The 13,484-nt window shown below is 34.2% G+C and overlaps 1 protein-coding gene across 11 annotated transcripts in view; it reads right to left on the bottom strand.

The window, feature by feature from the left end:
* CNTN4 (contactin 4) overlaps positions 1–13,484 on the bottom strand; it is a 913,336-nt gene that overhangs the window by 297,933 nt on the left and 601,919 nt on the right. For all 11 annotated transcript variants that reach the window (XM_041761632.1, XM_041761629.1, XM_041761630.1 and 8 more), the window contains 2 exons: positions 9,678–9,804; positions 1,645–1,820 (listed from right to left, as the gene is read on the bottom strand). In XM_041761632.1, coding sequence (XP_041617566.1) covers positions 1,645–1,820; positions 9,678–9,804 — 303 coding nt within the window. The remainder of the gene's footprint in view (positions 1–1,644; positions 1,821–9,677; positions 9,805–13,484) is intronic.

The following is a 13,484-nucleotide window of genomic DNA, read 5'->3' as shown; positions in this document are numbered from 1 at the left end:
TCCTCAAGTAGATATTCTGTCTTTTGGATAGTTTTGGTAGTAGAAATGCCTTTTACAAAAGGATAGTCTTAAGAGCTGGTCATTTGTTTTTTAAATGTCATTAGAAAAATAGGGTTGGTAATGTTATGTCAACCTCTTATTTTTTGTTGTTACTGTTACTGTCTTAAAAGTTTTCCTATGTTTTGAAGCCCCAAAACTAAAGAAGTACAGAGTTTCACTGAGTGCAGAGATCTCCTTGCTCTGAAAAATCCATGATTCTATGATTACCTTCCAAAATGAATCCAATAAAATTCACTTGTCATTCCTAAAAAATAAATACAGGTATCAGACTTGCATTAAACTAAGAGAAATAAATTGTTTCATTCTGTAACACTGTCAGACATACTATCCTTCTATTATTCTGCACACCTGAGAATATTTGGCGGATTCTATCAGGAGATATTCACAAACAAAATTAATCCTACATATACCTAATACTCAGAAACTTCATTTTTCTTTTTCTTTTTTTTTTTGAAAAAGATTTTATATATTTATTTATGAGAGACACAGAGAGAGAAGCAGAGACATAAGCAAAGGAGAAGCAGGCTCCCTGTCAGGAGCCCGATGTGGGACTTGATCCCTGAACCCTGGGATCATGCCCTGAGCCAAAGGCAGATGCTCAACCACTGAGTCATCCAGGTGCCCCAGAAATTTCATTTTTCAACTAGTAAAAATGCCACCTGATGGCAATAATAGATTAAGCACTGGATATTCGATGTATTTGATGTTGAGTTCCCAGAGAGGATTTTGTTAATGAGAATATTCTACAGTGTTACTGCCAACAGACTTTGTAATTATGAAACCTTTGACATTAATGCACTGCTGTATGAGTTGGGATTTTACACAAGGAAATATATAATCATATGCAAATACATAAACCCTTGAAAATGTAAGTGAACATAAATTTCCAAAGTCATCTATACTCAAATGTGTACTCACAAGTCTTGCCTGTGGATTTTATTTTCAACTTGCTATTTTTAAATTCTACTTTCTTTGATATGCTCATGAACTTTTACAAGGTGATGGTCTTAAGAGATGGCAATTTATTTTTTAAATGCTCTAAACTGGAAATACAAAAGATATAATGTAAAAGTTAATATTTTGTCTCTACTTTTCGTTGTTATTATAGTGGTTTAAAAAATTTTCCTAGTCTATAAAATGAGAGAAAAACTAGAGAATTATAGTATTATTAGACTACCAACATTTTTTGCAACTCTGAGTTTTATGGTTAAATACTTCTCAAATTGACTATTTCTGGCAGTTCAGTTGCTTGCTTATATATACTCTATAATGTGTGTGTCTATGTGTGTAATTTCTTGTGTATGTAAATTTATTTGTGTATAAATTTGAGTGCCTGTGAATTTATATATGTAGAGTCCCATAACAAACTCTCACATAATCAAACTGTTTTAAACCTTATAAAAGCAGAAAACATCTTCCACTTAAGTTTATAACTTATAAACAAGATATTTTCAAATATGTAAAAAAGGTAAAGATCATATAACAAATTAAAATCTATTTGGTTTTTATAAAGAAACTGTATTAAAGGCTTAATGGTACAAAAACTCAAAGTAACATTTGCAGCATGATATAATTGCTACTTACAAGCAAACCGAAGCTTTGCTTCTCTGCTAACAATTGTTCCAAATGAGTTTGTTGCTATGCACTGGTACATTCCAGCATCCTGGGTTTTATTGGGGTTATTGATCAACAAGCTGCCTTCAACAACACTGTAGCGGAAATCCACACCAATGTCAACATCGGTTCCATTTAATTTCCACCTATAGTATAGAAATGCCAGTTGGTAAAGCCTTGTAATATTAATCAATATTTCTGAATCATCTAAAACATAAAAACTATAAATAACATGAAATATCACCTGTGACTTTTTTTAACCATGGTAAAAAAAAAAAAATTAGAAATGCTCTACCCAGCAATGGTTGACAACTTACATGCTACGGAAAGAGATAATGATATTTAAATTTTAACACCTCCTTTTGTGATTACTTTGATACTACATAAACTTCACTTTTTTTTACATTCCTGTAGCATCTTGTACAAGTTTCTTCAAATAGGGCTCCTCAGCAAAAGTCCTTTTTCTAGTTTGTAGTTATTCTTCTTTTTTCTCCTAGTTTGTAGTTATTCTTTAAATGGGTCTATACAGATGACAGAATACAGCACTTTTGGGTAGATTGCTGAGTATTTGATGAAATTGCAGTGGAGTTGCTTTGATATGGTCCTTAATATGACTGAAATGGCTGACTGCAAAGCAATGGAACTCTATTGATTTAGAGCTGTCTTAGGGACCAAACTAGTCTTAACCATGGATCACTTTGAAGATCTTCTTAGCCAATGGCACTCAACATCAATCAACCATCCCAGTAAACTCCAGATCAGGTCATTTGGTAACAGAGTCAAAGAGAGTTTTGTTGTTCTTCTCTTTGTTCCCCTGAAACATCTATTGTATCTGGCTGTAGTGTTTGGCCTTATAAATAAATTTTACTGGGACTTACACACTTAAATAGCAAAGCTTTACTAATAAGATCTTATTTTTTCTTTTCTCTTTTCTTTTTTTTTCTTTTCTTTCTTTTCTTTTCTTTTCTTTTCTTTTCTTTTCTTTTCTTTTCTTTTCTTTTCTTTTCTTTTCTTTCCTTCCTTCTTTCCTTCCTTCCTTCCTTCCTTCCTTCCTTCCTTCCTTCCTTCCCCCACCCTTTTCCAATTGCATTCCAAAGAGAGCTAACTTTAACCAAATTGCCTTTCTTTGAATATTTAGGAAATTCTGAGGTAATACAATTCAGTAACTATGGATCTTTTTTAGTCCCCTTCCCTCCCAAATTCTACACAAATATCAGTAATGAAAATATCATAGTTGAAACTTCTGAAATATCAACAATCTCACAGCAGCATTCACATTGGGAAACCAAAAAGTAAGGAAACGCTGAAGCACAAAAGAAATTGATAAGAAACAATAACAGGACAAACAAATGAGAGACTTTTATTTTTATCTCCTTAAATCAGTAAAAAACAAACAAAAAGCCATTTAAATGTGTACGTGTACATACATGCTCATTGTGCTTCCTCTCATAATATTCTGGAGTACTATGGCTGGTGTGCGCAATATAAAAGGATTTTTTTAAAAGATTTTATTCGTTTATTCATGAGAGACACAGGGAAAGAGACAGAAACCTAGGCAGAGAGATAAGCAGGCTCTCCACGAGGAGCCCAATGTGGGACTCTATCCCAGGACCCCGGGATCACACCCTGAGCCAAAGGTAGATAGATGCTCAATCACTGAACCACCGAGGTGTCCCAATGTAAAAGGATTTAAATGAAAATAATGCAATCTACTTTGTTTCAAGATTTTGTATATTTGGTATCAACAAAAGCAGAAGTTTAAGTTATGATCCTTTTCTTTCTTTGAAGATCTCTCTCACACTTCAAGGTCAATTTTAAATCACACCTCTTCTAATGAAGTCTTTTTCAATATTCCTGGTCAAAATTAATCAAAATTTTCCACAATCTCCTACAGGATTCTCTGCTCTATTATATAGGAATTTTGCCTTCACTATAGATAATTTGGCTAGATTACTTTCGTATTGTCCCTTAAGCAACCTAGACCTTGACACTTTTCTTGTGCTCAATAAATGCCAGTGGAACTTGACTCAGTATTTTACTTCTCTGCTGTATATTTTAGCTTTGAGCATGCACAGTTTATGAAGCATTCTGGCCCACCACAGCATGATGGTGTATGTGTGTTCACATCTATGTCTTTGAAATGTAAAAATTTAGAAGCATGAGGGGCAGGAAAGGTAGGTCAAAATCACAAAATGGGACATAGCTCTTAATGTGTTTGTTTATAAGATGGGTATTAGAAATACACATTGTTTTTAAGCTTGACAGTAATTCTCTCTGTTTTCTGACACAGACATGAAAGTAATAAGCAATAAAAAGAGAAAGCTGGGTTATATTTTAGCAGGTCTATCTGCACATGAATCTCTATGACTGCCTGCTCTAGACAATTTTTTTTGAGTCAGCTGATCACGTCTTAGCTATAACTATCACTTCAAATGATAGTCAAGCAATTTAATATGACAAATCTAAGAACTCAAAGAGGAAATTGCAATATAATGTGAGCTGCAAGCAGAATGTGGAATTTAGAAATGGACCATGTGAGCCTTTTTAGAAAAGCGGTTGTGGGGATAATGAGAACACCTCTGTAGGTTTGTCTACACTAGTCATCTCAACCTAAATGCTCTGCAGAAAGTCCTTTAATCTACTTTATTGCCTGCTTTTACATACAAATAGCAAAGGAAAAGGGATTATTTAGAAAATAAAGTACTTGCTGTGAAATGCAGTTGAGACTAGATTACAAAGCACTATACCCAGTTTTATTGCAAGGCAGTCAATGTTCATTCCCACTGAATGTGGATTGCACTGAATTCCTTATCTTATTGCATACAGGAACACTCTTGAAAAAATCACAGTTTATTTTCAAAGTTTGAGTAATCTTTTAAGTACTGGTAATAGAGACAATGCCCATGCAGAGCAAGAGAGATTTTCCCAAGGGTCAGGACAAATTAGTGAGTCTCACAAGCTGATTTCTGAACCACTTGGGAAACATAACTCAACTCTCTTTCAGAGAGACAGGCTGTGCCCAACTGAACACTGACACTGTGAAGTTCTGGAAGGTACAATCTTCCAGACTATGCTGGGAAGCTATGTATGGAATTTATTGTAATAAAACCCTCTTTCTTTGTTCACTGTTTCAACTTTGGCATGGAAGAAGGGGCAAGATCTTTCTGACTTGGAAGGTGTTGTTTATGAACTAAGTTGAATAGAAACCTTACAGCAAAAGTATTCTAACCAAGTACTTGAATGTCCCTTCTGTCTGGAAAGGGAAGCTGAGTGCATTAAGTAATGCCACGAGTCCTTAAGAAACTTTAATACAAGGAAAGTTGGCAAAAGTCAACACTTCTTAAATTTTTCTGGGTTTGGGTCAATCCTTTCAAAGTTGAGGGGCAGAAAACAATGAAAAGAGAAGGCTCAGTGTAGGGAATCAACACAAAGAAGAGAGGTCAGTTGTGGTATTTGAGGAAAAAACCTTATGCTGTAAATCCCCATGGAGAGTTCACCTTGAATCTCTCCTACTTGTTCTCCTCCCTCAAAGTCAGCCTGAACACTGAAAGAGTGTAGCCAGAGAAATGTTTGAAAATACCTCATCTCTCTCCTTTCTCTTGCTCTTTCCTTCAAGAAGGAGTTTTTGCTCCTAGGTAATAACTGGCTATTGTTACAGAGAAACTGCCAAAGGTATAAAGGAAAACAGTACACCGCAACCAGTTGCTGGTATATTTGATTAAAAGTTTTCTTCTCAGCTTTTCCTGGCAATCTTTAAAAACATAATAGGTTTCTGTTCTACTGCTTGTTTTAAGTAACAAAGCAGGCCCCTAATATCTTGAAACACAACGTTACAAAAGCAAAGTAAATTAAAGGTTAATTAAAAAAATAAAAATTAAAAAAATAAAGGTTAATTAAAGGTCATTAGTGAAGTATTTTTTTTTCTTTCTTTCAGAATGCACTTCCTTTGGCAAAATATCCATATAGCAAAACATCATTTGCCCCTCCAGATTCAGTTAAATATCTCCTTTTCTATGAAACTTTCCCTGATATATTCCCCTTCTATCCTGAAAGTAGACTTTCTTTCCTCCAGGATGCCCTAGAGCTTGGACATCCTTTACAGCATTTACGGCATGAAAGTTGTAGCACAACATTGCAACTATCTTCACCACTTCTAGGCAGTCCTCCAAAAAGCACAGTACTTGAACATGTAGTTTGTTAATCTTTAAATACCTAAAACCTGGGTGCTGTCTGGTTATATAGTATTTTAATACACTGGCTTAATATAGTGGTTTAAATACCTTACCTGGACCACGTATTTTTCAGAATCCTAATACATACACCAATTCAAAGGAGAACTGCTATGGTAGACTTGGGTAGAACCTCTGCAAATACTCACCCCAGATAATTGCTGAGCTAGTTCTATGTACCTAGAATTCATAGTTTGAAAAACACTGGGTGGTGTGATGAATGATGATGTATTTGATGAATGAATGAATGAATGAACGGCCACACAAATGAAATTCTAAAATAATTTCTACTCTAATACTACCATCCTTTAACTTGTGTAAGATGTCCTTTGCCTTCTGCCAATTTGCAAACTAAATATCCCATATCCCAATATCTCATATCCCATTTTTGTGGGTCTTTAATGATCCAATCTTTCCTCCCCTACACTATGATATATGTTATATATTATTTTGGTTTTTACACACTATTAGCTTAAAATTTTTAACATTAAATGTGAATAAAGGCAAAATCATATTTATACGATATATGGAGTCACTGTTTCTGCATGGCCCAACAAACATTTACTTTTTTATCTTTTTGTGAATTTCACCTTTTTTAAAAAAAAAAAAGATTTTATTTATTCATGAGAGACACAGAGAGAGAGACAGAAATATAGGCAGAGGGAGAAGCAGGGAGTCAGATCTGGGACTCTATCCCAGACTCTGGGATCATGCCCTGAGCCGAAAGCAGACACTCACCACTGAGCCACCTAGGCGTCCCAAATTTCACTCTTTCCCTCTGAAGTCCCAAGACCTCTACACTCCCTTTCTCCTTAGTTCAGAATGACATATACACCACATTTTTGCCTATCTTTGGAATTTCATGTCTTTGTAGATTCCTCATATGTATAAAATTTGATTTTTTTTTGTTACTATGCTTCATGTAAATTTAATTCTGAGTTCAGCTATAAGAATCTCGGACAGAAGAAAATTGTGTCCTTCCCAACATTATAAAGAATCATAAGACAATAAAGATCTGTGTCTAAGAAAAGTAATATTACTTTTAATGTCTCCATTTCCATTTTGATTCTAATCATTTCCTTCTTGATGGTTAATTATAATCTCTAATTTTGGCTTTTTCTTTCCCTTGATTTTCATTATGATTTTATCAAGTATGTTGGTATCCTTAAACAATTGCTCCACCTTACCTGCTCTTGAACTTTATGAATATGAAATTATACTATTATTTTGTGACTCGTTTTGTTTGCTAAAAATTACGTTCCTGTGATCCATCATGCTGCAGCTGTAATTCATCATTTTCACTAATGCATGGGGTTACCTTGTATGAACATACCAGATTATATTTATTTATATTATGCTGAATTTAGTTTCCTAAGTTTCTGCTAATCTGGTAGGCTTGCAAGAGTGTGTCATTTTAGTTTTAATTTGTATGTTTCTTCGCACTAATGTCACTGATAATTTTTCTACATATTTAATGGATATGTGAAACTCTTTTTCTTAGAAGTACCTAAGCAAGTCTTTTGGTAATGTTTATACTAGGCTACTAAAAAAAGTTTTTTACTTTTTGATTTGTGGGGGTTTTTAAAATACTTTTGGATATTATTTCTTTGCCAATGACATGTATTAAAAATATCTTCTCCCAGTTGGAAGCTTGAAATTTTATTCATCTCACTATTTCTGTTGAACAGAAGTTCTTAACGTTAATGAAGTTAAATATTTTCTTTTATGATTTGTGCTTTTTCTGTCATATTTGAGAACTATTTCTTTCGCTCTAAAGTCATAGATAGTATGCCTATCTTCTTTAAAAAGTGTATGTGTCCCATGTAGGTCTTCTAGTCACCTGAAATTGGTCTTTGTGTATGTGGTCAGGTAGGGTTCAAACTTTCTTTAAATTTTTCTTAACCATTTGTATAAATCCATTGTGCAGTATATCTTTTTAAAATTTATTTCTGGGGCACCTGGGTGGCTCAGTTAGTTATGTGTCTTTGGCTCAGGTCAGGATCCTGGGGCCCTGGGATTGAGCCCCTCTTCAGGCTTCTTGCTTCATGGGGAGTCTGCTTCTCCCTCTCCCCCTGCTCCTTTCCTACTTCTGATTTCTCTCTCTCCCTCTAATAAATAAAATCTTTTAAAAAAATAAAATTTATTTTTATTATTGTCATGACTTTTATTTTTTCTTTATGTTCACAAGACAGTATATTGTTTTTATTATTTTTGTTGTTTAGTGTAATTGCAGTTGATTTTAATGTGGAAATACTGACCTTTACCACTTGCTTTACCTATCATTTGTTCTTGTATCTTAGATACTCTACCTCAGATCGTTTTTATTTTGTTTCAGTTATATCTTTTAGAATTTTCTTTAGTGAGTACATCTGCTGGAGTTAAACTTAGTTTCTGAATGCCTGAGAACATATTTATTTTGTTCTTTTTACAAAATATTTATGCTGTAAACAAATTTGACAGTTAATTTCTCTCAGCATATCAAAGATCAATCATTGTTGCATCTGGACTTTTTGTTACTATTGAGTCAATTTCTGGTTTGCTATTAGAAAGTTACTGATGTTATAAGTTTGACTATTTTTATGATGTCTTCGACTTAGGTGTTCTGATGCACTATAATAATTCTAGATGAGGCTTTATTTTTATTTGTACTCCTTGAAGTTCATTTGGCTTCCTAAATCTATAGCTTAGAATTTATTTTATTTTTTTTAACTTTTTTTAAAGATTTTATTTTAAGTAATCTCTATGTAGTACCAGCATGGGGCTAGAACTCATGACCCTGAGATCAAGACTTGCATGTTCCACTGACTGAGCCAGCCAGACACTGCTATAGCCTGGAATTTTTAATTAGCTTTGGAAAATTCTTAGCCTTCTGTTAAAATATTGCCTCTGCCTCATTCTCCCTTGCTTTTTCTTATGGAACTCTGATTAAACACATATAAACGTTTTATATTAATCTCTTTTTATCCACTTTCCTTTTCTCTACCCACTCCCCTTCTTTCTCTCTCTCTCTCTCTCTCTCCCTTTGCTTCTCTTTATCCAGTTCTGCTACCTTTGGGTAATTTCTTCAGATATACCTTGCAATTTACTAATTCTCCTTTCAGTTGTGTCTCATCTATTAAAGCCACTTGGCACCAAACTTGAAATTGGCAATTACTTTTGCTTTATAGTTCTTTGGGGAAACAAGCTTATTTCTTGTTACAGGCACTCTAAGTACATATCCTTTCGATTTCAGGTCTATTATAGGAGGTATTTTCATGTTAGACTTTCCTCTTGGTTGACTCTAGGCTTTGTCCTGTGACTATCCTGTGAAGCTGCAAAACCCAAAGTTCCAGTACACATAGCTCATCAAGGCGAAAACTGCTTTTAGGGGTCAGTTTTCTTCTCTGGGTTACAAACCCACTTATTTTTTGAATTCTGAGTATTTCTTACTTTGATACCAGTTTGTTGATACATATGTTGAAAGAGTTTTTAAAAATGTGTTAAGAAATGTGTAGGCTTTCAGTGAGGGGGTCAAATAGGATATTTAAATCCTAGTACAGCCAGAAACAGAAGTTGGGCACTAAACTTTTCATGAGTACAATAATCTCTTTGGTGGCTCAGGATATCCTATGATGCCTGTCTAAAAGATCTTTATGTAACTAGTACTCTATAAGTACTTGTTGATTTTTTTTATTTATTTATTTATTTATTTATTTATTTATTTATTTATTTATTTATTGTTGATTTTAATAATAGAATTGCATGCATGGAAACACATGATTTAAATGAACAAACCTGATATGCGGTTTTGGATTCCCTTTAACTTCACAGTTGAGCTTCACCTTTTTCTCCTCAGAATTCAAAGGGAACATTACATGACTTGGTTCTTGAATAAAAACAGGGCCATGCAGTGTGTAGTCATCTGAAATGAGAGGAGAAAATGTCAAAAATAAAGAACATCTTCCAAATAGGAAGAATAACAGAAAATAACCACAAAATGAAAATAAGAGAGATAAAATTTAAAAAATAGTAATACACAATAGGTTTAGTTTCAGCCTTTACATGAATTTCCCACTGACGACTAACCCTTCGTCGGTTATAACGAAGTGGAGACACAGACTCATTTTCATATTGATAACTTATTTTTACTAACAACCTCCAGAATGCTTGTCATTCCCTTTCCTCTCGTTGTTCCATTTGCCTTTTGCTCACCCTTACTTTGTTTACATTTTGTGCCTTCCTCTCCTCTTTTGTGCTGCTGTGGTCATGGGAGACTGTCTATTGTCACAAAGCAAAATTTCTCTGCTCTGTAATGGGGTAATATTACTGGAAGCAAGCAATCATGATTTCATAAATACATTAATAGTGAGAAACAGCTCTGTACTGCTGAAATATGTATAAAAGTTTCTTAAATTGTCTATGTAAGTAAAGAACAACCTAGAGTCATGGTTCTCAAATTATCTTGTAAATGACCAGCTTGTTTTTCTCCCCAACCTATTATGGATGGGGATGTTTGTGTAAATATCATGCAGGTGGAACCATTTGAGAGCACACAAATTCAGTAACATCCAAACTAGTCTATAGCTATTTCAATGATACTTGAGTATATAAATGATATATGAGCTTCTAAATGCTCTCTCTCAATTACAGTAACTAGATGTATGAAACTTTATCACAAAGCAGTGTTAAGTATCAAGACTGGAATAATTCACAAGCTAAACTTTAGGTAGCAGTAGAGAGTACATATGCTTCTGGAGTACACACATAATAAATTATAATCAAAATGCATCTCACCACCTATACTCATGAAAGGGATTTTTGTTCTTCAAAATTTAGTTTGAATTCTTCTTCTTCTTTTCTTAATCCTAGAAAGCTTTCCTAGAACTTTATCTTCTTCATTTAAGCACCTTATTCTTCAATTTTATCTCCCTGTGGCCACTTATCTTTTTCTATCAAGTGTATTTGTACCTTGCTTTTTCCTGCTTTGGACTGTAAGCTCCTTGAGAACATAATGTATTGTATGCATTTTGGCATGTTCTGATGTTCCAATACCAAGTACAGGAGCTTATACATGGAAGATCATTAGTAAGGGTTTGTTCTATCTGTGTGTAATTTTTTTGTACTTTTTAATGTATTCAATCAGCTGAGGTAGGCATTACCTGATGAATTTCCAGATAAAAGGGCCAGTGGCTATGATGTAAAGTAATACTGAATATCACTCTGTAGCCGACAATCCACGTTCCACTTATGTGTGATTATTTTGAAGAGTGTGAATTGCAACTGCTATGCTGGAAAACCTTTATAACCAGCCTTTGTTGATAGGTGATAAGATGAGAGTAAATTCATTCAGATGTTTCAGGACTGAGGGAAAGGAATAAAGCTGGCTTGGGAATCTTGGTAGGAAAGGACAGGAAGTAAGGTAATTTCTCATAAGGCTTATAACCCAGGCTTTTAAAAGTCCATATTTTAAGGTTGGAATAGAAGAAAAATGTAAGCAGACAAATGACAAAACAGAATTCTGTTTTATTATAGAGGAGTAAGGACAGCCAATGACCTCCTGGTAAGAACAAGCAGTATGTGAATTCAGAAAAACCATAAACTGAGATTCAATGCCTTAGGTCAACTAGTAAATTCATGACCTATCTCTCCATCACCTAGTCTCTCTAGCCCTCAATTTTGTCATCTCTAAATTAATAGGACTGGACTAGGTTAGTGGTTCTATGCCAGTTAAGAATGGCAAATAATCCCTGAATATTTTCCCATGAACTTACATGCACATGTGAAATTTGCATTCAAAAATAACATGAATTATATTGCCACCACCATCCTCTTTCCTTACTTCCTGTTTAAAATCTCACATTAAAGAGACTTAAACAAAGAAAACAGGATCTGCCAAGGAACTCAAAAGCATATAATAAAAGTACGTAAACACATAGTTTTTTTTTTTTTTAAACACTCATGGTTTAAAGCCATATACTTCAAAATCCAGATATTTACATTTCAGATTTTCAACAATTATATAGATAGTTTCAAAACAAACTTAAACACTGGTCAGGGATTAGCTCAATTCAAATGTGCAAAATTATGTGAATTTTTGGCATATCTATTTAAGTAACAAATATTACTCATAAAGATCACTAACACAGCAGCACACTTGGTGGATTTTTCACTAAGAGAGAAATATTTCTATTGTTGTCCCAATTCCAAAATTATGTGTGTATATATATAATATCAATCATCTCAATTCATTGGTGTTCCCTGATTTGAATTTCATACAGAAATACACAGTCTATTACTAGTAATTCCAAATAAGAATAAAGCATAATAATGATTATCCAGGATGCAGCTGAGAGGCTGTGGCTTAACATCTGTACTATTTCTCAACGTATCCATGCCATATTTAAATAACAAAAATGGTATTTTTTCTGTGTATTTTGTAACAAGAATTGATAATAACGATGCTTTGCATTCACTATAAATAACACATTTCATCCAAAGTTTTTATTTTCTCTTGGTTAACCAAGCTTGCTGCCTGTAAATTAACATTAGCATAAAGGGAATGGTATTTCAGTTTTCATCTAAGGAAATCCATAGCCTTTCAAGCATGAGCTGTTTGGTTTCAAAAAGACAGAGGGAAAGATTTTAGAAAGTTTAGCAATGCAAGTGTAGAAAACAGATAACCTAACTTTTAAAACTTTAGCCTAGAGTTACTATACTAACATTTTTGAGGAAAAAAAAAGAGTTAAAAGGTTGCTTTGTTTCTCTCAAACCTTGAGGTAGCTAGGTGAAACAGAGTCCTCAGAATGATAATCTTAGATGAAACATGGTGAGAGGCATCAGTAAGTTTGTTCTATCTTTGTGTAGTAGTGACAAAGTGACTTTCAAATGCCTTGAAGGTTTGAAGGTACATATAAAACACTTTGCATCTGTCATTTTTAAAGCCTAGAAGATAAAGTTCACCCTTTCCTTTGTCACATTAAGTTGTTCTATGTAACCAGAGGGGTAGCCATGATTTTCAGCCTAGAGAAGTAAAGGAGCATCTCAGAAAATGACAGAGGACAAGATTTTAGTAAGCCATTATGTTTCAAGTTAGACTGTAGACCTCCTGCACTCTAATCAGGTCATGCAAGTATAGAGCAAGTACAGAGCTTGTGTTTTTAAATCTGAGTCTGGACTGACTGCACCAGAAAAATCCAGGGTCCATGAATTTGCCTTTAACCTAGCTGAATCTAGGTGATTCTTTTGCACACTAAAATTGTAAAACTACCAACACAGATCCTTTGTTCCTAGCTCTCCATTTCCTAAGAGCAGAATATCAACCCACATTGGCTTTAGACACACTCCTAAACTTTCTCTGCTGGTAAAGTCAAACCAACAGACCCTTGCTTGATAACATTTAGAGAAGGACTTTTAGCACATGTCCGGACTAACAGTTGAGAGGCAAGCAGATAGGAACAGAAAATGATAAAACTAACGCACACAAAGAAAATGGATGGATTTGTCAAGGTAGGGGACTCAAGTTGAAACTAAAACATTTTCTTAGAATGCTCATAGTTGAATGCCAACAACTAATTGTAAGAACTCCCTCAAGGGTTCTATGTG

This window comes from Vulpes lagopus, chromosome 7 (assembly GCF_018345385.1).
Source record: "Vulpes lagopus strain Blue_001 chromosome 7, ASM1834538v1, whole genome shotgun sequence".
Taxonomy (NCBI): Eukaryota; Metazoa; Chordata; class Mammalia; order Carnivora; family Canidae; genus Vulpes; species Vulpes lagopus.
This window is presented reverse-complemented; position numbering and strand designations above follow the sequence as displayed.